The following is a 20,742-nucleotide window of genomic DNA, read 5'->3' as shown; positions in this document are numbered from 1 at the left end:
TTGACATGTATTGAAACATTTTTTATTAAGAATGAAAAACTGGAAATAGTAATAGGAAATTGGATGCTAAATAAATTATGGCACAGTTATACTATAAAAAACCATGCAATAAAAAGGATGTGGCTTTTCTTGATTGACATGGAAAGATGTTCAGAGTGTATGGTTAAGTGAAAAGGACTGCCAATCATATATGGAAAATTATTAATATGAATCATCTCTTTCCAACAGAACTGTTAGTGATCTTAATTTTCTTCTTAATGCTTTTGTATATTTTCTGAATTTTTGTCTAATTATAACCTATTATTTTATATCAAAAACATTACATGTATGTAACACCACATTGTGAAATTTTTGCAAGTAACCATATTCTGTTTGGTCTTCCTGTAATGGAACAATACCGAGCTTGGAGTCCATGAATGGATTTCTTGGAATCTGTGAATCCCTTGTAGAATTTGCAAGCCAAGTATGTACACATTTTCATGTATGCATTTTCTGGTCATCAGAGAAGTCCATATTCCGCAGAGAGTCTTCCTCAACCTTAGGACAGTGTGTTCTTGTATTCATTCTTGATAAAATAGGGAAGGCTCATTTCCTTTGAGTCTTCTATTTCCTTGAACCCTTTCTTTCCAGTCTTGCTCTAATTTCTACCTGCATGGTCTCAGTCACAACTAAGAGAGCTGAGATAATGATAACCTAGCATTAAGTAGGTACTGCCTTTTATCCAGTGGCTTCTTTCAAACTGTGTGACTCTCATGGATACCCTTGTGCTGTGGAATACCCACTTATTATTAGTGATTTATTGTATCTGTTCTTTCCCCAACTTTGTATAAGACCTTCCTCAAATTGATATTTTAATAATACACCCAATGCCACTAAAGAGGACTTAGTGAAGGAGGAGGCTCCCTTCCAGGATCATGGCTCAAAGTGTTGTTTCTTAGAATTTCTTTGTGTCTTGCTGGCCTCATCATCAATAATAATTAATTACCTTAATTTCTTAACTGGCTGATTTTTCCTTTTATTTTCTAATAAACTCAGTTGTATAGAGTAGTAAGATGGGGAGGTTTTTATTCAAGCCATCATGTTGGATGCCAGCACTTCAGTCATGAATTAATTCCATTTTCTACTGATACTTCCCCTTGCTGATATAATTTTGGCTTCTGGCATATTATTCAGGAAGAAGCTTTGTTTTCCTCACTGATATGGCCACATTCTCATCCTTACAGAAAGACTTGTATAGTAATATTGTTACTAGTTTTGAAATGGCTAAGTTTAACTTTCACTTAATAATATGTTTATTATTGAGGATCTCTAAGCTTCAGTGCTATTTGGCCTTGGTCACTGCTATATACTCTGTGCCCTTAGTAAATATTTGCTATATTATTTGCATTCATAAATTGTAGTTTGAAAATCCTCCTCTCTTTATGATTTACTGTAAGGAGGGTCTTTGTTTTATAAAAATGAAATGACAGACCTCAGTAAATCATGAATTATTGATCTTTGGATTTACTCAAACAAACTGGATGAGTATCATATTTGAGACTCGAAGCATTGTTAATTGGGTAGATTCTCACTGAAATACTTTCTGTCTGAGATTCATGCTTAAGTTCAAATCCACCCTGAAAATTTGGTGATGTTTAAATACATCTCCATAGGAAATATAAATCATAATCATGACATGTATGGAGTGCTCACTGTCAAGAACTGTGCAGAGTAAACCCTTAACATCCCTTACTTTGTTGAATTCGGAAAACGACCATATAAGGTTAAAGTTCTTTTTCTCTCTAATTGATAGGAGAGGAAACTGACACTTAGGATTTTTCACTTGCCCATCATCATAGTAAAGAGTGGAGACAGGAGTAAGTCTCAGGCCTCTTAAACTACCACATCATACTGCCTTGCTCTGATGGCAACATGTTATTAAAAACAAGCTAACTAACAAAAATAGAATCAATATGGTTCCAATAAAGGATGCCAAAAAATATACTTTCTCCCCCACTTTCCCATCTCCCTCAACATCTGAGGAATTAATGGAAGTGCAAGGTGTAACAGTCAATTTTGTATAACAGATGGACAAGCTGCTGAACTCAGTAATTTTGGCCCGACCACTGCACTCCATCTCTCATATTTTGTTGGTTATACTAGAGCCCTTATGACCAGTGCTGCCAACCAGTTTCTATGAGTGGGTTAATCTTCCGTTTTTGTCTGTAACTTCTGTCTTCTGGTTTTGGATTCTTTCCCCTGAGAAAGATGTGTTCAAATTGCTTGTTACTCACAGAATTGGCTTCCAGAAGCTGGGCTTTATAAATGATCACTAATTGGGATTATGCATTCACAAATGATAAAATAGTTACCATTTACTGAGTGATTACTGTGTGTCAGATACCCTGCTTTCTATGGATTATCACAATGAGTCCTCATTTTACAGATGAGGAAACTGAGGCAGCAAGAAGTTGGGTCCTAGGCAGTAGTGAGAAGCTGAGCTGGGTTTTCCATTCCAGAGCCTGTACATATAACTCCTTTGTAATTGTGCCTTCCATGAGCTACACTAATGATATTTTTGGCACTAGAAGTGCGTGTAGCTTTCCACCAGGTGACTTACTAACAAATGGCCTCTAGCTGAATATATAGGTGGTCTTATATTTATGATGGCTTGCCCTACAATATTTTATTTTATAGTGGTGAGAAAGTGCTATACATTCAGTAGAAACTTGTTTTTTAATTTTTAATTTTGATCTTTTCTCAGGCTCGTGGGATGTGATACGATAGTCTCTTGTGATGTTGGGCAGCCGTAGCGAGCCAAAGCTCCCGGTCTGTCATGCAACCACAAGGGTAGACACCCACACACTTAAAATCATTCTAAACCTGTATGACTGCTCTGTTTTTTACTGTCAGTACAGTATTCAATAAATTGCATGAGATATTCAACACTTTATTATAAAATGGGCTTTGTGCCAGATGATTTTGCCCAGCCGTAGGCTGATAGAAGTGTTTTGAGCATGTTTAAGGGAGGCTAGGCATTAGCTATGATGCTCTGTAGGGTGGGTGTATTAAATGCATTTTCAACTTATGATGGGTTTATCAGGACATAACCCTGTTGCAAGTTGAGGAAGACCTGTACTGAGAAGATCTGATCATTCTTCAATTTGGGTTTAATTTAAGGTGGTGGAAAAATTCTCATTTCGTATTGTGTAACCTTTTTGTCAGATAAGATGCAACCTTATTTTCATCCCTTGATCTTGAGTTATGAAGGAGGTTGTTAAAATGAATGATGTCCTGCCACTGTTGCCTGTTTCTCTGAAGCCTAATCTTAAATTAGTTTATATTTCTGCCAATGCAAAGGATATTTGAATAACAAGGGCATAAATTATTATAAAGGGTGAACTTTATTTCTGATTTTAGTTACTTCACAAAATTATGAGTAACAAATCAGAGAGACATGATAGGTTCAGGTGTAACAAATTATCATCTCTGAATTTAAAATGTGGTTTTTAATTTAAGGTAATAAATGCTCATTGAACATAACACGGAAAACAAAGGACAATAAAAAGAAGGTTAAAAATCACTCATGGTTCTATCACTCAATAATTGCTTTAAAGACATTGATACATTTTATTGTAATTCTATGTTTTTTTCCATGGTCACAATTATAGTATATCAGTTCAGGTTCTTAGCTGTAAGGTGACTTTGGAGATGCTGGGTGGCAGGGCAGCTTACAGAACTGATGAGAGCCTGAGGCATCAGAATTTGGAACAAATAATAACCAAAGGCACTCTGGTGGACCAGCAAACAGGAAACAAGATGCAGAGTGACCGGAACAGAACTGATGAGGATGCTGCTGCCTTAGCGCAATGTGGGTGCCTTCTCGCTCTGCTCCTCACTGTGCTCCTATCAAGAATCTCAAGAGTGTCTGATTGCTAGGGCATGGCATCAGTCCATCACTGGCTACACCCTGAGAAAGAAGAAGGAGGATATGACACCTTTGCTTTTTGAGTTGAAAAAGATAACTAACGTGTACTATCGTTATTGAGTATTTTGTGTGTACTGAGTAACATTCTGAGTGCTTTCTTAAATTAACTCATTCAAATCCTTACAGGTGTCCATTGAGGCAATTATAGTTCATATCTCCGCATTACAGTTTGTTTTTTAAAAATATATTTATTTATTTTTAGAGAGAGCGCAAGGGGGAGGAGGAGAGACAGAATCCCAGGGCCTGATGCAGGGCTCGAACCCACGAACCATGAGATCGCGTGACCTGAGACTAAGTCGGATGCTTAACTGACTGAGCCACCCAGGCGCCCCTCCCCCACCCCCTGCTTTATAGTTGAGATACCAAATGAGACACAGAGAGGTGAAGTAGCTTGCCACTGTTGACAGGGGTATTGGGATGTGACTCCTCAGGCTGTAGGCTTAGGTGTTTAACCAGTCTGTTCTGCTGAGCCTTGGAGAGGGGACCCAAGGGGAGGCGAGCCAGGTCTGTGTCCCACTGAGACACCACCCAGTGGGGGACAGTGGACTTCTGGAAATGAATATGGCTGTTATTAGAAAAATGATTCATTAAACTAGACCCAGTGTTCATTACAATGCTTTGTAACTTATAACTCTGGAATAATCGTATTTTCATGCAACCTCACATCTTCGTCCGGTTTTGTATACTTAATAGTGACTGGTTTTAAAGATTTGGATTAACTTCTTTCAACCTGTTTTTCCTTCTTTTAATGAGAGCTAATATTTATTGAGTACTATCCATGTACTAGGCACACTTCTTGGTGTTTTACATCATTATTTATTTTTTCTCTTCACTGAATGTTTTTTTGTATATGTTTTGTGTGTCTATTACATTTTTTTTAATTGAGTGAGTGATGCTAATGAAAATGTAACTTTTGGTAAAATATAACTTCTCCAGGGTTGCTCTTGTTTGTAGGGCATAGTGTGAGCCTTATTGTTATTAAAGGCTACTTTTAGTGCCTCGAGTTTAGGAACCCAGTGCAGGTGACATTTCTAGTAGTATCTAGAGGAGGATGCCTGACCGAAGCACCAGGGTTCTTGCCACAGTGTGTTAAGAACTGACAGGTATATAGCAATGGGGCAGTGCATTTGCTGATGGTATTTAGCAAAAAATGCAAACACCTCTCTATCATTATAGAATTTACTAGTTTAATTGATTAGATAATGAATACTTGTTATCAAATAATATAGAGAGGATTCTCTGGTTGGTGTCTTCTGTATAAAAAAACCACATAAGTTGGAGTTTTATTTATTCTTGGTAAGTCCTAAGCATGGGTTATATTATTGACTACTCATTTTATTTTTTGTCTTAAAATAGAGCTCATATATATATAAACATTAAAGAAGTAATACATAATTAGTGAAGAAAATTCAGGGATATTAAAATACGTGAGAAGTCTCTTCACATCTCTTCCCCTACTTGATTGTACTCCCCTGTGGTAACTAGTGTTAACATTTTGAGAAGTATCCTTCTTGATCTTTTATTTTTCTCTAAATACACACAAATGCGAGCGTGCGCGCGCGCACACACACACACACACACACACAGAGTTTCATCAAACAAAATGGGTTTCTATAGTTTTTGTTTGTTTATTAATAGTAAACTATGCATTGTTTCATATCTGAACTTCATTGTTGTATAGAATGTTCCAGGGTATGGATGTATCATAACTGCCCTATGAGTGAATAGTTGGCATTCTGTCAGATTTTTACTATTTTAAATAAATCTGCAGTGAGCACTTTCTGCATGTATCATTGCTAATTTGTGCTGTTATTTTGCAGGATTGATTTTTAGATTTGGAATTACTGATTTAAAGAGTATGCACATTTAATGTGTTGATAGTTTTACCAAACTACCCTTCAAGAAGTCTGTGTCAATTTATTTTGCATTAATAGTGTATCAGCATGCTTATTTCTCTGCATTCTTGTCTTACAGAATGTCATTTGTTATCAGATTTTATTTATCATATCTCTTCTGTTGAGGAATTTTTAATTTTTTGGTAGTTAAAAAATAGTCTGTGTTTTATTTTAGTTTCTGTTTTATCCAGTTTATTTTCTCTTCCAATTATAGCTAATTTCCTTCTTCTACAAGATTATTCCCAGCAGCAAACAAACATGAGTAGTATTTCTTACCAATTAAAGACAGATCTCCTTTGACTACATGTTTTTCCATAGCCACCTTCCCATTTCTCCAAAATGTCTACATTTGCCTCTTATTTCTGTCTGCCTCTTCTTTCTTGACCCTACTTCAAGCAGACTTTATTCCCTATATGGTTTTCTGAAATAATTTTAGGGTTATCAAACATGTCTGTTTTGCTAAATCCAGTGGTTAAGACTTCATCTTCCTGGCGTTCTTGGCAGCATTTAATACAGTTGATTGCCTCCTCTTTCTTGAGGTAGCTTCTTCATCATTAGGCCTCTGAGTCACCACTCTCATTTTTAGCTCCTTTAATCTTATTAGCCACATTTATTGGTTTGCTTTGCTCGTTCCTCCTCAAAATGTTCAAGCATTCTTCATGGCTGTGCCTTCGTGGCTTTCAGTGTAATCTTTATGCCTATGATTTCTCAATTCCTCTCTCTTGTCAGACTTTGCAGATCTAAGTATTCTATGTATCATCTTCAGTGTTCATTAAGTACCTTAAACATGACATATCTGAGTTAAAAACTTGATTCAAAGTACCTTAGCTTTCCTTCATTTGACAATGTCTTGATTTCTCCTTCATTTCTGAAGGATGTTTTTGGTGGGTATAAGATTCTGGACTAAAACCTTTACTTTCATCCCATGAACACTATCGTGCCACTTTCTTCTGGCTTCCATTGTTTCTGCTGAGGAATCCACTACCACTTTAATTGTTTTTCCCTATTGATAGCTTGTCAATTTTTTTCTGGCTGCTTTCAATGCTTTTTTCTTTGTTTTTGGTCAGAAGTTTAATGATAATGAGTATTTATATTAATTCATCTTGTTTGGAGGTTTCTTAGAGTCTTAAATCTGTGAGCTTATGTCTCTTCTCAAGTTTGGGAAGTTTTCAGTCATGATTTTATCTAGTACTTTTTCAGTCTACCGTCTTTTTCCTTGTTTATGGACTCTACTTATATGAATGTTAGATCTTTTGTTATAGTAATTCAGGTCTCTGAGCCTGTTCATTTTTTTAGTCTATTTTTATCTCTATTCAGGTTGGATTATTTTTGTTCTATCTTCAGTTAGCTAGTTCTTTTCTTGGCCCCCTCCTTTTATTGTTTAGCCCATCCTTTGAGCTTTTTTATTCCAGTTGTATTTTTCAATTATAAAACTTCCATTTGGTTCTTTTTTATATGTTTATTTTGTTCTTCTATCTGTTTGCTGAGGCTTTCTATTTTTTCATTTGTTTCAAGTGTGCCCAAATATGTTGATAAGTTCTTGTTTTTATCAAAGTGTCTTCAAAATCTTTGCTAGGTATTTCTAACATCGCTATCATTATGGTGTTGATATCTTTTGACTGTCTTTTTTTCATTAAATTGTAGATCTTCTAGAGGCCCCTGGGTAGCTCAGTCAGTTAAGCATCTGACTTCAGCTCAGGTCATGATCTCCTGGTTTTTGGGTCTGAGCCCCACTTCCAGCTCTGTGCTGACAGCAGACCTGGAGCCTGCTTCGGATTCTGTGTCTGCCCCTCCCCCACTCACAGTCTGTGTGTGTGTCTCTCAAAAATAAATAAATAAACATAAAAATTTTTTAAAAATTGGAGATCTTCTTGGTTTTTGGTATGGCATATGATTTTCAATTGACAACTAAGCATTTCATAGAAGTTCTGAGACTAGTATCTTATTTGAATCCCCTGTTTTAGCTAGTTTTCTGTGACATTGATCTGGTAGGAGACGGGAAACTGTCATCTTGTTACTTCCAGGTGGAGGAGGTTCCCCATTTGGTCTTTTATTGCAAACTGAAAGGGAGCTTGTATTATTTCTGCATGGGGGTGGAAGTTCCAACTCCCCACTGACACTGTGGTTGGGGTGGTCTCATTACTGCTGGGTGATGGTAAAAGTTCTGACTCTCCCCTATGTCTTGTCTGACACGATTCCAGTGAAAAGGGGGCGATATGCTTTGTTACTGCCAGATGAGGATGGAAGTCCAGGCTCCTCCGCATGTGGTCTCCACTGATACCATATTCGGGGGTGGGGGGTTCTCATTACTGGTTGGCTGTGTTTAAAGTCTTGGATCTCTACTTGGCCTTTTTTGTCATTACCCTAGTAGAGGTGTTGGGTACCTAATTTCTGTCTGAAGAAGGTAGAAATCTAGGCTCCGCTAGCCTTTACTAGCCTGGTTGGGGATGGGACCATAGTTGTTTTCTGTGCTGTTTGTCTGGAATAGAGTGGTTATTCTCTAAAAGATTTTCTCTTACTAGCCTTCCCATTCCCTGGCACTTGGTTAGAAACAGCAAGTTTTTCTGGAATATATATACACCTATATATACATATATATGCAATTTATTTATAATAAATACACACACACATATAAATATATATATGTAATTTATTTATTTGGGGGTCTGCATCACTTAGTATTTCCAGGTTGCTGGCTTCTTTAGCTCCAAGTCTGGGGATATGAGGCAAAAAGAAAACCTAGGAAACCACCACTTTGGGTCCTGCAGTCCTTCACTGATTTTCTTTCTCTATTCCATATTTTAGACTCTTCTTATGTTTGTTTTATAATATAACGTTTAGTTGTACTCAATGGGAGGAGTTGGGAAAACGAGATGGAGGTCTTGTCAGTAATTTTTGAACTTTATTTTCAAGGTGTCCCATATGCTTCTTCTCTGTGCAGGTACCTAGAACTGGAAAGCAGTGGCCACCGGAATGAAGTCAGACTTCATTATTGCTCAGGCAGTCACCACCCTCACACGGAAGTATTTCCTTACATTTTGGCTGACGATAAGTGGCACAAGCTCTCTTTAGCCATCAGTGCTTCCCATTTGGTTTTACACGTTGACTGCAATAAGTAAGTGAAATGTTCTCAGTTCAGGAAGTGGAAGATTCTATAAAATTAGTGTTCACTCACATTATTTGATGTTTCTTTTTTTGCAGGATATATGAAAGAGTGGTGGAAAAGCCCTCCACTGACTTGCCTCTGGGCACAACATTTTGGCTGGGACAGAGAAATAATGCACACGGATATTTTAAGGTATTTTTTGGCTAAGGGCGGATCATAACATGTAAATATAAACGCTTTCTAATTAGTTTGGAAAATTATGTTTTGCTCTTTGTGGTGTGAAACAAAATAATTTGATTTGTGTATTTTTTTCTATTTGTGTCTATTTTTTGGACACTAATGTTTTATTTAGGTGGCCTACAGTATTTTCTCTTTTTTCCTGAATAAATTTGATCTTTAGACATTACAGAGATGATCACAACTTTGCAATCAGGAAATTAACATATCATTATTGAGATTAGGCATTCAAAGTCATAAAAACCTAAGATGTTAATATACAAATAAACTGTCTACCATTGAAACATAACCTTTGCTCATACTTTTACAGGGATGTTAATAATAGAGGATTGAAAACGTTTCAGTATTCACTATTCAAGGTCTTTCTGTATTCAGAAAGTGAAAAGAGAATATATATATATATATATATATATATATATATATATATGCACAAATCTGTCAAAACTAGAAAGCAGTCATAACTTGTACCTTTTTTTTAGTGTCTACTTAGAGACACGCTCCATAGAATTTCATCATTTTAGATGATCTAAAAGACATCCCAGTTAAATTTCTTTATCTTAAGGATGAAGAAATAAAGTCCAGAAAATTGCTTGACTACAAGCCCATAGTATAATCATTTCCCCCCAGGGACTATGACAGTGCCTATAATATAGAAGTGACTCAGAAAATTATTGTTAACTGAAGAATAATAGGTTCTGTGTCCGACTCCTGGATTTCTGGGTAGAGTAGGTACCAGTAATTTTGAAACTGTGTTCTAACTAAGGTTTGTAATCCTGGGAAGGTATTTTTAAAACTTACTTACACTGTTAGGGGTGCCTGGGTGGCTCAGTCGGTTGAGCGTCCGACTTCAGTTCAGGTCATGATCTCATGGTTCGTGGGTTTGAGCCCCGCATCGGGCTCTGTGCTGACAGCTCAGAGCCTGGAGCCTGTTTCAGATTCTGTGTCTGGTTCTCTCTCTGCCCCTCCCCCACTTGTGCTCTGTCTCCCTCTGTCTCAAAAATAAATAAACATTAAAAAAAAATTAAAACTTACACTGTTAGTTACCTGGAAACCAGGTGCCTTGTATATATTATTCTCGAATCTTATGTAGGTTTTGATGTAGGCTCTTTTTTTTTTTTTTTTCTCTTTTACATGTGCGTAGACCTGCTCAGGGGTGTTAAGTGACTTGCCCAAAGCCAGTCATAAGAAATTGATTCCATGCTTACGGGTCCTAAGAAAATCAGTGCTTTTTTCCCACGTTAGGGATGACAAATTTGTAGATACCAAGTCTCTCCTCTATTTAACCATGATGGTCTTTCCCATGGAGCTTGGATGCGGCCTCAGAATCCTTCTTACACATCAATTATGTGTACTATTCTAGGGGTTATAATTTTTATTGTAGAGTGAATTGTGTCCAGTGGAGTTGTACAGTGCACAGATTGTATAACTGTACATGGTAGCATTGTTTTCATTTTGCTGTTTCCAAGTGATAGAAGTTTGTACAGAAGTTGCCTTTTTAATCCAAACTCCTAGCAAACAACAGATATAGAAATTCCACACAGTATACTAAAATATTTATCATTCACATTGACAGTCTTCTTATACTATGCTATTAATTGCATTAAACATATAGGAGATATAAGCCAGTATTTGGTATATTTTGTAGGTACATTAAAAATTATCTTGAGAATATGTTGGTACTGTCCTCCTGTCATTAAACATTCTGTTTGCATTTTTCAAAGGAATAAAACAAAATTTTAATTGAAAATATATATAAAGTTGATGAAAGAAGAGAGAGGGATGGTAAGTGAAAGAGACAGCTGGAGTATGTCTGATGAGGTCATTTTTGAGCTACCATTGGCCTTTGGTTTAAGAGCCCAGGAAGGTGGAAGCTAATTAAACCTTAGTGACTAAGGATACACGTAAATTCTACCTGTAAACATGTGCTGTGGCCCTCTGTGTAAATGGATCATTTCTAGCTGGAATTTTTTTTTAATTTCATGCTGAACATTCTGTACTTTTAAGGACTTCTTGCTAAGTCTTGCTGCAGCTGTATAATGAATCTGTTGTCCTTTATAAATTGAGAAATTAGTGGAGGCACTTGAGTGGCTCAGTTGGTTAAGCATCTGACTCTTGATTTTGGCTCAAGTAATGATCTCATGGTTTGTGAGATTGAACTCCATATCAGTGCAGAGCCTGCTTGGGATTCTCTCTCCCTCTCTCTCTGCCCCTTCCCCGCTCTTTCAAAATAAATAAATAAAAACATTTTTAAAAAATTAAAAAAAATAGATTGAGAAATTAGTTTGAAAATATCCAACTGAAAAATGAGAAATGCTCAAATGAGCATTGCTGTTATGACTCAGTTTTTCTGTCTCTTCCTTTCTGATGATTGCAGTTAATTTAAAATTGGTACCCGTTTCACTGTTGCTGAAACCAGAAGTGATTTTTCGGGTTGATTTTTAAAGGTCATTTTCAAGCCTTTCTCCAGTAGCTAACTAAAAATAACTTCTCAAAACAACATGACTGTTCCCTATTAATTATATCTTGACATTTAATCTTAAGGCTTTAAAAATATTATCAATAGAAGAATACGTGGGTAACCATCTATTTTGCCTGATGTATTATTTCTTTCCCTTTGGTTTGGAATAGAAGTAATGTATTCAAAAAGATTTTGTTCAGGGATCTTGGTGAGTCTATCTTATAATGTTTTCCTTCATGAACTTGACTGTAGAACATAATTTGGGTAGATGAAAGTAATATGTCTTTTTAAAAATTTTTCGCACACAGGGTATAATGCAAGATGTGCAATTACTTGTCATGCCCCAAGGATTTATTGCTCAGTGCCCCGATCTTAATCGCAGTAAGTCCATTAGTTCTTGCACCGTGTGATGAAAAGTGTGCTTCTTGCTTAATTTTGTCCAGAATGTCAGTTTGAAATTGGAGTTCCCACATATTAGTTGTCAGCATAGACTTAACTAGATTGACCTCCTTATAAATACAACTTGACCAATGTAGTGTTTGTAATTCCAGCCTGTCCAACCTGCAATGACTTCCATGGGCTCGTGCAGAAAATCATGGAGCTGCAGGACATTTTAGCCAAAACATCAGCCAAGGTAAAAGCTACTTAGAAATATAGTGTGGGGAGCTCAAGATCCTTGATGTTCTTTATAGTTTTTTTTATAACCACAAATGTTCACCTTTGAGACTTTTCTTACACTATATTGTTTGTTGGCATCGAATCTAGATCTCTGCCCGAGGAAAGGACTTATAAATATTCAAACCCTAGCCATCTGTATAGCACATGATTCAGTAAATCATAAATGAGACTGATTACCTAGTTTTTACACTGCTTATTACAGTATAATTTATTGTTTATTTTAGTTTTCATTATTATTTATTTTTACTTATTTTTCTTTGTAAGGACAGAGGTGAGGGGCTTTGTAAAGGATATGGACACTAGAATTTTGCCAAGGAAATGTTCCCACAAATGCTTTCTACTACAGTGTTGCTGTTGTAGGAGTATTCACTGTCCTATGCACGTTTCAAGTTTACTTGCAATTTCACCAGATTGTTTTTCATCTTGCATGGTAGTTACTGGGAACCTGCAAGTTGTAGCGTGATTTTTTTCTGACACAACATAAGTTCTGGAATTTGTTTTTTTTTCCCCTTGAGTAAACATATTCATGAAATGAGACATTTTTAAAAGTGGAAAATGCCTTTCTCATTGTGAATGATGCCATTTTTACGTAGCCTTCATTTATATCCTATAAATTATGCTTTTTTTTTTCAAAAGGCAGGAACCAAATTTACAAAAAGAAAGGGGGGGATCTTTTCTCTTTTAAATTTTGGCTTAAACATATTTGTAAAATAATAGATGAGCACAGCTATCATTACTGCTATACGCTGAAAAAAATGAGATGCCTCCTGATGTATTTTGCATTTCTGTGTTGCTGGAATGGTGAACAATACAAACCCCTTCCTTTGTGCCACAGCTGTCTCGAGCTGAGCAGCGAATGAATAGATTGGATCAGTGCTATTGTGAAAGGACCTGCACCATGAAGGGAACCACCTACCGAGAATTTGAGTCCTGGACAGACGGCTGTAAGAACTGCACATGCCTGGTAGGGCTTCTGCTGGAGTTCACACTAAGGGAACTCAGATGCCCCAACTCTTTAAAAATTTATTAAAACAATGTAATCATGAAAATTTCAAGACCCATTTCCTCAAGACACAACACTAAAGTGCCAGCAAACCCGGTCAAATCTAAAGAACTGTGTGTTGCATTATTAAAGACACTTTCTAGCCTATAAAGATGATTATGGTTTAGGAATGCTATGGTTTAGGTTTATTTGTGCACACATGAAGTTAGCAATTTAAATTGGGTTAGTAAAGGTGATTCCCAAAGGATTCTATCTGTTATCCTTAACATTTTGAGGGATTTTCCCCTCATGTGTTTATTAACGCATTAAATAAAACTAAACTCTATGCAGCATGAGATATTATGACCAGATTGGATCATACCAAAAATTAATGGAATTTAAATACATAAGATAATCTTTAAATGCTTACAAAAACAGTGGAATAAAAATTAGATGACTTAAATAAATATGACTTCTCTAATTGCACACTATTAAAGTAGAAATATTTAGTGCATTATTCTTTCAAAAGTAGATTCATTTTCAAAGAAAAGTTCAAGACTAGCTCGGTTTTGAACTTTTACATTTCATCTGAATTCATCTGTTAAAACTCATTTACTGGAAAGAAGCCAGAGGTCTGTGTGAATTAGCCTATAAAAAGACATTTCTCCAAGTTCAGCAAGTTTGTTCAAAAACAGAATATTGTGCATGTTAAAAAGTCAAAGATATGTCTGAAATTAGTCATATGTGTGTGCATGTGCGTGCATGCATTATATAATTTCTGTTCAGAAACATATTCTGGTCCCAGAAAAATTATAGCACTTTGCAAATACAGTAAAGCCTTCCCAACCTGATAATGGGGGACAAAAATTGACTTGAGTAAAATGCAAGATGTGTATAGTGAGGTCAGTGAGGTGACTGGAGAAACAGCTATCTGCCTGAATGACCTCCGGGAATAAATTCCCTGACATACTGTTTGCATTTTGGTGCTTCTTGTGGTGATTGTCAGTACTGCCCTGTGGAGGTGCTTAACCATCCACGGGAAGATTCTGGGTCCTGAGACTGCGTCTGCAGGATGGCAGCAGTTATTCCAGAAATCTGGTTTGTCGGTTCTCATTTAGTGAGTAATCTGGGCGGACGTGAGGCTTACCCCTTGCTTCCTGTTTCACTGTCAGTGTGTCCCTGACCCATGTTCTCATCCACCTCACAACAGAAGGGAGAACGCTATCTATTAGGATCGTCACTGGACAGAACATGGGAGCCAGTCACCAACTGTGTTAGGACCCACTCTGTATTACTGTGGGTCTCTGTATCATGGGTTTTACTGTATAAAAACCAGAGGATAGTGGTATTTATGACATTTTATGTGAAGAGTTTGAACCTTAAGAAACCGATTAAAAAATACTTCCAGGCTATCAAACTGCAACTTGGAAATTCTTTAAATATTATTTTCTTCTCAGAATGGAACTATCCAGTGTGAAACTCTGATCTGCCCGATTCCTGACTGCCCACTGAAGTCGGCTCTTGCATACGTGGATGGCAAGTGCTGCAAGGAATGCAAATGTGAGCATAACTTTTATGATGAATACTTTTTTTTTTGCAAAAATACAGCTTCATATTAATAAATATGCACCCATCATTGGTTTGATCTGGGCAAGCTAAATGGCTTTTAGAAATGAAGCAAATAGGTAGAATACCTTCTGTACTCTGGTGATCAGTTGTTTTCCATTTAAAAATGCTATACTTGTATTTAACAGGAATATTTTTTCTCGGCGGGATCTGTTTTGTGTAGTGACAGTAGTAGGAAAGATATGTAAGAAATTTAGTGGTAGACATTCTCTCATTACACGACTTGATACAGATGCCTCCAAAAATAGGTTAAGGATGGTCCATACTCAACCACGATGACCAAAGAAAGCCACAATGCAAGTGACCTTTGATAGCATACGCTATGCCAACTCCATTAGCTCAAACCACAGAGGTCCACGTTGTCATAGGACCATCCAGTATGAATGGGGCCATGGTGTTAATTCATAAAAAAAGGCTCACACTACTGAGTGAGAAAGCTCTTTTGCCTTTAGTAGCTGTGCGGTTCACTTCTGATGTCAGGAAATGCTGTCTGAATTCATAGCTGTCTTGAAACGGGTTCTATATCATTTGTTCAATAACAGATTGTTGCATTTATGTTACTTGCACATTAAAAGACTGTCCTTAAATTCTTGTTTAAAGGAGCATTTAAAATTTACCTATTTTTGTACAAAAGAATAGTAACCTATGCAAACCCAATGTTCTAAAGTTTGTAGAATATACGGGACTACGTAAATGCAGACTAATCATCCATGTACATAGGAGGACAGAGAAGTAGGGGAGGGGATGGAAAGGGTGAGGGAAGGAGGGGAAAGAGAATGAATGTTTGCTTTTGCTAGGGCTTTTGTTCACCCTGCTCCATTTACCATTGCCATCTCCGACTCTGGTGAGGGTGATGAGTTATCAGGGAAAAATCAGGAAGTCGCTTTGTAGTCCATTGATTTAGTTCCCTCAGTTCATTTATATTCAATTTTATTAGACTTTACATTGAAGCCAATCCATTTCGTGAACGTACGTTAGCCTAGTCAAGTAAGTTTGGCTGAACCAGGAAGGACTGAATGCAATTTTCTTACACATGTCACAAGCTAATTTCCTTGGTGAGGAGTAATCTGAGTTTTTCCTTGAAATTGTCTTAGTCCCTAAAAGCTTGTGGTGATGTTCTGTAGTTTTCTTTGTACATAGTTGGAGGCAGGAGGGGGAATATTCCTAACATGACAATAACGGGAATCAGACTTTTTGCTTTAACTTCTTTTATTCTTCTTTCCACATTTATTTCTACGTTGTTACCCCTGAATATAATAGATTTGCATTAAGTGATGTCAATTTTATTAGAGACAGGCTGATTGGAATAATGGACCATCATGATAGATGCATTAGTCAGAAGTAGTGAATTTCAATTCTGATTTTACCATTTGTCTCTTATTACCAACAGTAAGCTGCCTACTAAATCAGACAGTGCTTGAAATCTTCCCAACAACATGCATTTAGACTTAATGAAATGGTAAAATATTTTGAGATTTATTAATGCAGAGTACTCCTGGCAGACTTTGGTGTTAATGATTGAAAATCGATTGTGTTTGTCTCATATATAGTAGTGAAAGCGAAGTAATCAGTGAAGGGACCACAGCATCACTGAAGAAATGCCAAAATAATTTATTTGAGTCTTTCATTTTCTATCATTAAAAGTATTAAGGATAAAGTGACTTTGTCTTTCTGCTTATATTCAGTGATATGAGTGCCATGGAATACAGAGGTTTTGTGCCTGTATTTGTTTGTAGTTAGAGTATTCGAAGTGCTTCTAATTCTGATGAATTCAGTGTTTTACAAGAGCCAGCAAGAAATTTTCTGTAAACACCTACAGAATTTTTTTTTCCCTAAGGGAAATAAGAATTTAGTTCATATGGTAAATATTCCTAAAGATTATTTGGGAATGTGTCTCCCCATGCACAATTTAAAAGCTAGTCAGTAAAAAATACTTCAGGAAATATGCTTCTGAAAAGTTTGCAAAAATTTGTTTTATAAAAGAAAAAAATAACATCTAAAATAAATTTAATAATCATTAACTGACTTGTTTAGATTGTTCAGATTTTCATATGTGCTGAGAGAAGCAAATAGCTATGAGAGAGGGGAGGGGGGAGAAAGAGAGAGAGAGAGACAGTCTCACTGTTTCATGTGAGGGGAAGGAAACATCTCATTTTCTTATGTACATTTTCTCAGTATTATCATTGCTCTATTTTATGAGAACTTCATTTCAGTGGAGTATAAATTAAGCTGTGTGGTTTTTATTTTTAAAAAGAGAAACCAAAGCCTTCCTCTTATACCCTGCACTCATCCTGTCTTTGCAGCTCTTGCTCGATAGCCTTTGTAATGACATAAAATTAACAAAATATATTCTTTACTGAGAACTGCTTAAAGAGATTAATCACTTGTTTCTAAAGTCCTTGGAAGGGAAAACGCATAACCCGACTGCTGAATTTTACTCTGCCAAGATTGAAATGAACAAAAGAAGTGCATGTGGCAAGTCGGTTTTTGGTGTTCTTTATTCAATGCTTTCAGGCTTGCTTCGGCAGAGTTTTGTGCAACTCTGAGCAGCCCTGTTTTGCAGTCTGCTTTATATTTTCCCTCTGTAACTTCAGCTTTAGCTCTTTATCCAAATATAAATACTGGTGAATAGTAAGAAGGTTGTTGTTCTGGGAAAGAAGTCAGAGAGAACCAAGCCTGTTACTTTCCTTTATTTGAATCTACGAAGGGAAAGTGCTGGAAGGAGGGGCTAAGCCTCTTCCTGCCCCCACCCTTGAGCTATTGTGGTGGAGTTAAACTGAAACAGAAGTTCTAAAGGCAGAAATGCCAACACTAAATAATTAAGGTAGCGATAATCACAGCGCAATGAAGTCATCTCACTTCCATCGGTTGTTCCTCATTTGAGCTTCACAACAACTGTATGAGGCAGGCATTGCTTCCATCTTCCTAATAAGAGTGAGCGCACGACTTTTCCAAGAACACACAATTGATTAGAAGTCCCAGAGAAGTTCCATTTAGAAGTGCTGTGCTTTTCAAGCCTGCTTCCTTCTTTAAGACCATCTGCGACAATTAATCTAAGTAATCTACTTTTATCCGCTGGTAACTCAGCTTGCCATGCAAAACCATTGAGAGTCCTGGCTGAGTCTAAGCTGCTTGCAAAGTAAGCAGGATTTGCCTTTCTCCCTCTCTTCTCCCCTTGCCGACACCATCCCTGCATCCTTTACCCCAGTCACAGGCTCTCAACTAGTCAACAATGAGACTGACGGACACAGATGCAAGTTAAATCTAGAAAATGCAAAGTATAAATATTGTGGGTGACTTTAACTCTGAAATAGGATGAGGTCCAACTAATTGAAGTATGTAAAATCTCCGTCTAAGTTAAAAAAACAGTTGTCAGAAAATAATTGACGTAACTTATAGCAAACAGAAAGTTACAGAAAGTCAACTGAAATAAAAAAAAATTCAGTAATCTGAACTAATACTATAAGGTCTTTTGCAGAAGAGGCTGTGTTTAAAACAACAATAACAAGGAAGGCCGATTTCCCCTCTTTTTCTAGAGCAGCACCACATATGGGAAATGTGAATGTGACCATCAAAATTGGCTGGTGCTTGTTCAGTAGCGATAGTTTTTTTAATTAGTACTGTCTCAGAGAGGCCAGATTTATATGAATAAATTAAAATCATCATTCCTTTGATTGAACAAAATCAGAGTTTCAATCCATAACATAGATGACATTTTCACATGCTCTGTGGTGATTAGACAACAGATTGTATTAAAGTTAATTTAAAAAGTCCTGTCAGCTTAGATAAAATGGAGTTCTTATACTGTCTTTGCATATTGAGTAGTTAAGTATGTGAGTAATAGAGTGAGATTTTCTGGGTTTGTATTCTGGCCCTAGCAGAATTAGCTGTGCAGTTTGGGTCAAGTTATCAAACCTCTCAGAGCCTCAGTTTCCTTATCTGTAAAAGGAAGAGAACAGTTATACCTATTTTATGGGGTTAGTATGAAATGTGAGGGCTGAATAAGTAATACATATGTATAAAGTGGCTTAAAACCATGTCAGCTATTATTGTTTTGTTAAAAGAACTCTGTTTTTATTCATGAAAGTACAAAGAAGTGAAATCATCTCATTGAGTCATAGATATAAAGCTACACAGGATCTTAGAGATCTTCAAAACAGTCATTTGCTTTTGGGGAGGTAAGGCTTAATTATCTCTATATTACAGAGGAATAATGAAGCCAGGGGGATTAAATGACTTTTCTAAAATCACACAGTATATAATGCAAGGTAATTATTTTTTCCAAATTGTGTTCTGACGTATGAGACTATGCTTTTCAAGGCCACTCTCTTCCTCAGTATTTTGGATAAGTCTTGACCAAGGCTGATACTAAGAACCAGTTTATCATGCATTTTGTATTCTTTTATGTCTGGCTTCTTCCATTCAAAATCCTGTTTGTGAGATCCATCTATATTTTTCCATGTAGATGTCAATTATTCATACTTATTGCTATATATATTCTATTTGCATTAATGTACCATGATCCAGTCTATTACTGAAGGACAGTTTGGGGCTATATAAATAGTCCTTCCAGGGGCACCTGGGTGGCTCAGTCGGTTGAACATTCGACTTCAGCTTAGGTCATGATTTTGCGGCTTGTGAGTTCGAGCCCCACGTCAAGCTCTGTGCTGACAGCTCAGGGCCTGGAGCCTGCTTCGGTTTCTATCTCCCTCTCTCTCTCTGCCCCTCCCCGCTCGCACTCTGTCTCTCAAAAAATAAGTAAACATTAAAAAAAATAGTTAAAAAATACTTCTATAAACATTCTTTACATGTTTTTTGGTGTTATGCATGCTTGATGGGTATATACCTGAGAGCTGTTTGTTCATAGGTTAAGACTGTTTTATCTAATGGTAAAACTGTTTTAACCTCTTGTAAAATTGTTTTGACAAACCATTTTCTATAGTGGTTATACCAGTTTACTCTGCTGCCAATATATGAAAGTTCCCATTGTTGTACACCCATACCCACACTTGGCATTTTTTATCTTTTTTATTTTAAGCATTATGATAAATGATGTTGGTACATGATATTATATTGTAGTTTACATTTGCATTTCCCTGGGGCACCTTTGTGGCTCAGTCAGTTAAGTGTCTGACTTCAGCTCAGGTCATGATCTCATGGGTTGTGAGTTCAAACCCTGTGTCAGGCTCTGTGCTGACAGCTCAGAGACTGGAGCCTGCTTCAGATTCCGTGTCTCCATCTCTCTCTGTCCCTCCCCTGCTCACACTCTTTCTCTCTCTCCCTCAGAAATAAATTAAATGCTAAAAAAAGTTTTTTTTAAATAGAAGAATAAATTTGCATTTCCCTGATGACTAATGAAGATGGTAAACTTTTCATATATTTATGGGTATTTTCATTAATTTAATTTAATTTTTAAATTTTCATTAATTTTAAATAATAGAAAAGTAGATTATATTACATGTGCATTTTCCAAAGAGACTAGTTTGGGAGATTTAACTCTTTTATGTTCACATTAGTGTGCAAATATGGATGATTCTAGCTCTGTCACTTAAACTGCATAGAAAAGTGGGGACAGAGATTAAGTGACTGCCACTTATGTAATTTGGAGATTTTTCAAAAATGGAGTGACAGTGCAATAAAACTGATTCAGAGACTTCTGAATATGTAAATATGGGGATGAGGAACAAAAACCAGTGGGATATAATTCACCAAGAGTTTCTTTGTTCTTGGAATAAAGAAAACAATTATATAATATATATAGGTTACATTAAAAAAGAAAATCATTTTGGAGCA

At 36.5% G+C, this 20,742-nt stretch overlaps 1 protein-coding gene across 4 annotated transcripts in view; it reads left to right on the top strand.

Moving 5' to 3' along the window:
• NELL2 (neural EGFL like 2) overlaps positions 1–20,742 on the top strand; it is a 338,935-nt gene that overhangs the window by 78,017 nt on the left and 240,176 nt on the right. For all 4 annotated transcript variants that reach the window (XM_043563469.1, XM_043563471.1, XM_043563468.1 and 1 more), the window contains 6 exons: positions 8,804–8,977; positions 9,064–9,160; positions 11,972–12,044; positions 12,215–12,297; positions 13,177–13,305; positions 14,781–14,883. In XM_043563469.1, the coding sequence (XP_043419404.1) occupies positions 8,804–8,977; positions 9,064–9,160; positions 11,972–12,044; positions 12,215–12,297; positions 13,177–13,305; positions 14,781–14,883 (659 nt within the window). The remainder of the gene's footprint in view (positions 1–8,803; positions 8,978–9,063; positions 9,161–11,971; positions 12,045–12,214; positions 12,298–13,176; positions 13,306–14,780; positions 14,884–20,742) is intronic.

Source organism: Prionailurus bengalensis, chromosome B4 (genome assembly GCF_016509475.1).
Source record: "Prionailurus bengalensis isolate Pbe53 chromosome B4, Fcat_Pben_1.1_paternal_pri, whole genome shotgun sequence".
In the NCBI taxonomy this organism is placed as follows: domain Eukaryota; kingdom Metazoa; phylum Chordata; class Mammalia; order Carnivora; family Felidae; genus Prionailurus; species Prionailurus bengalensis.
The sequence above is the reverse complement of the archived record's forward strand: the minus strand, read 5'-3'. Positions and strand labels throughout refer to the sequence as shown.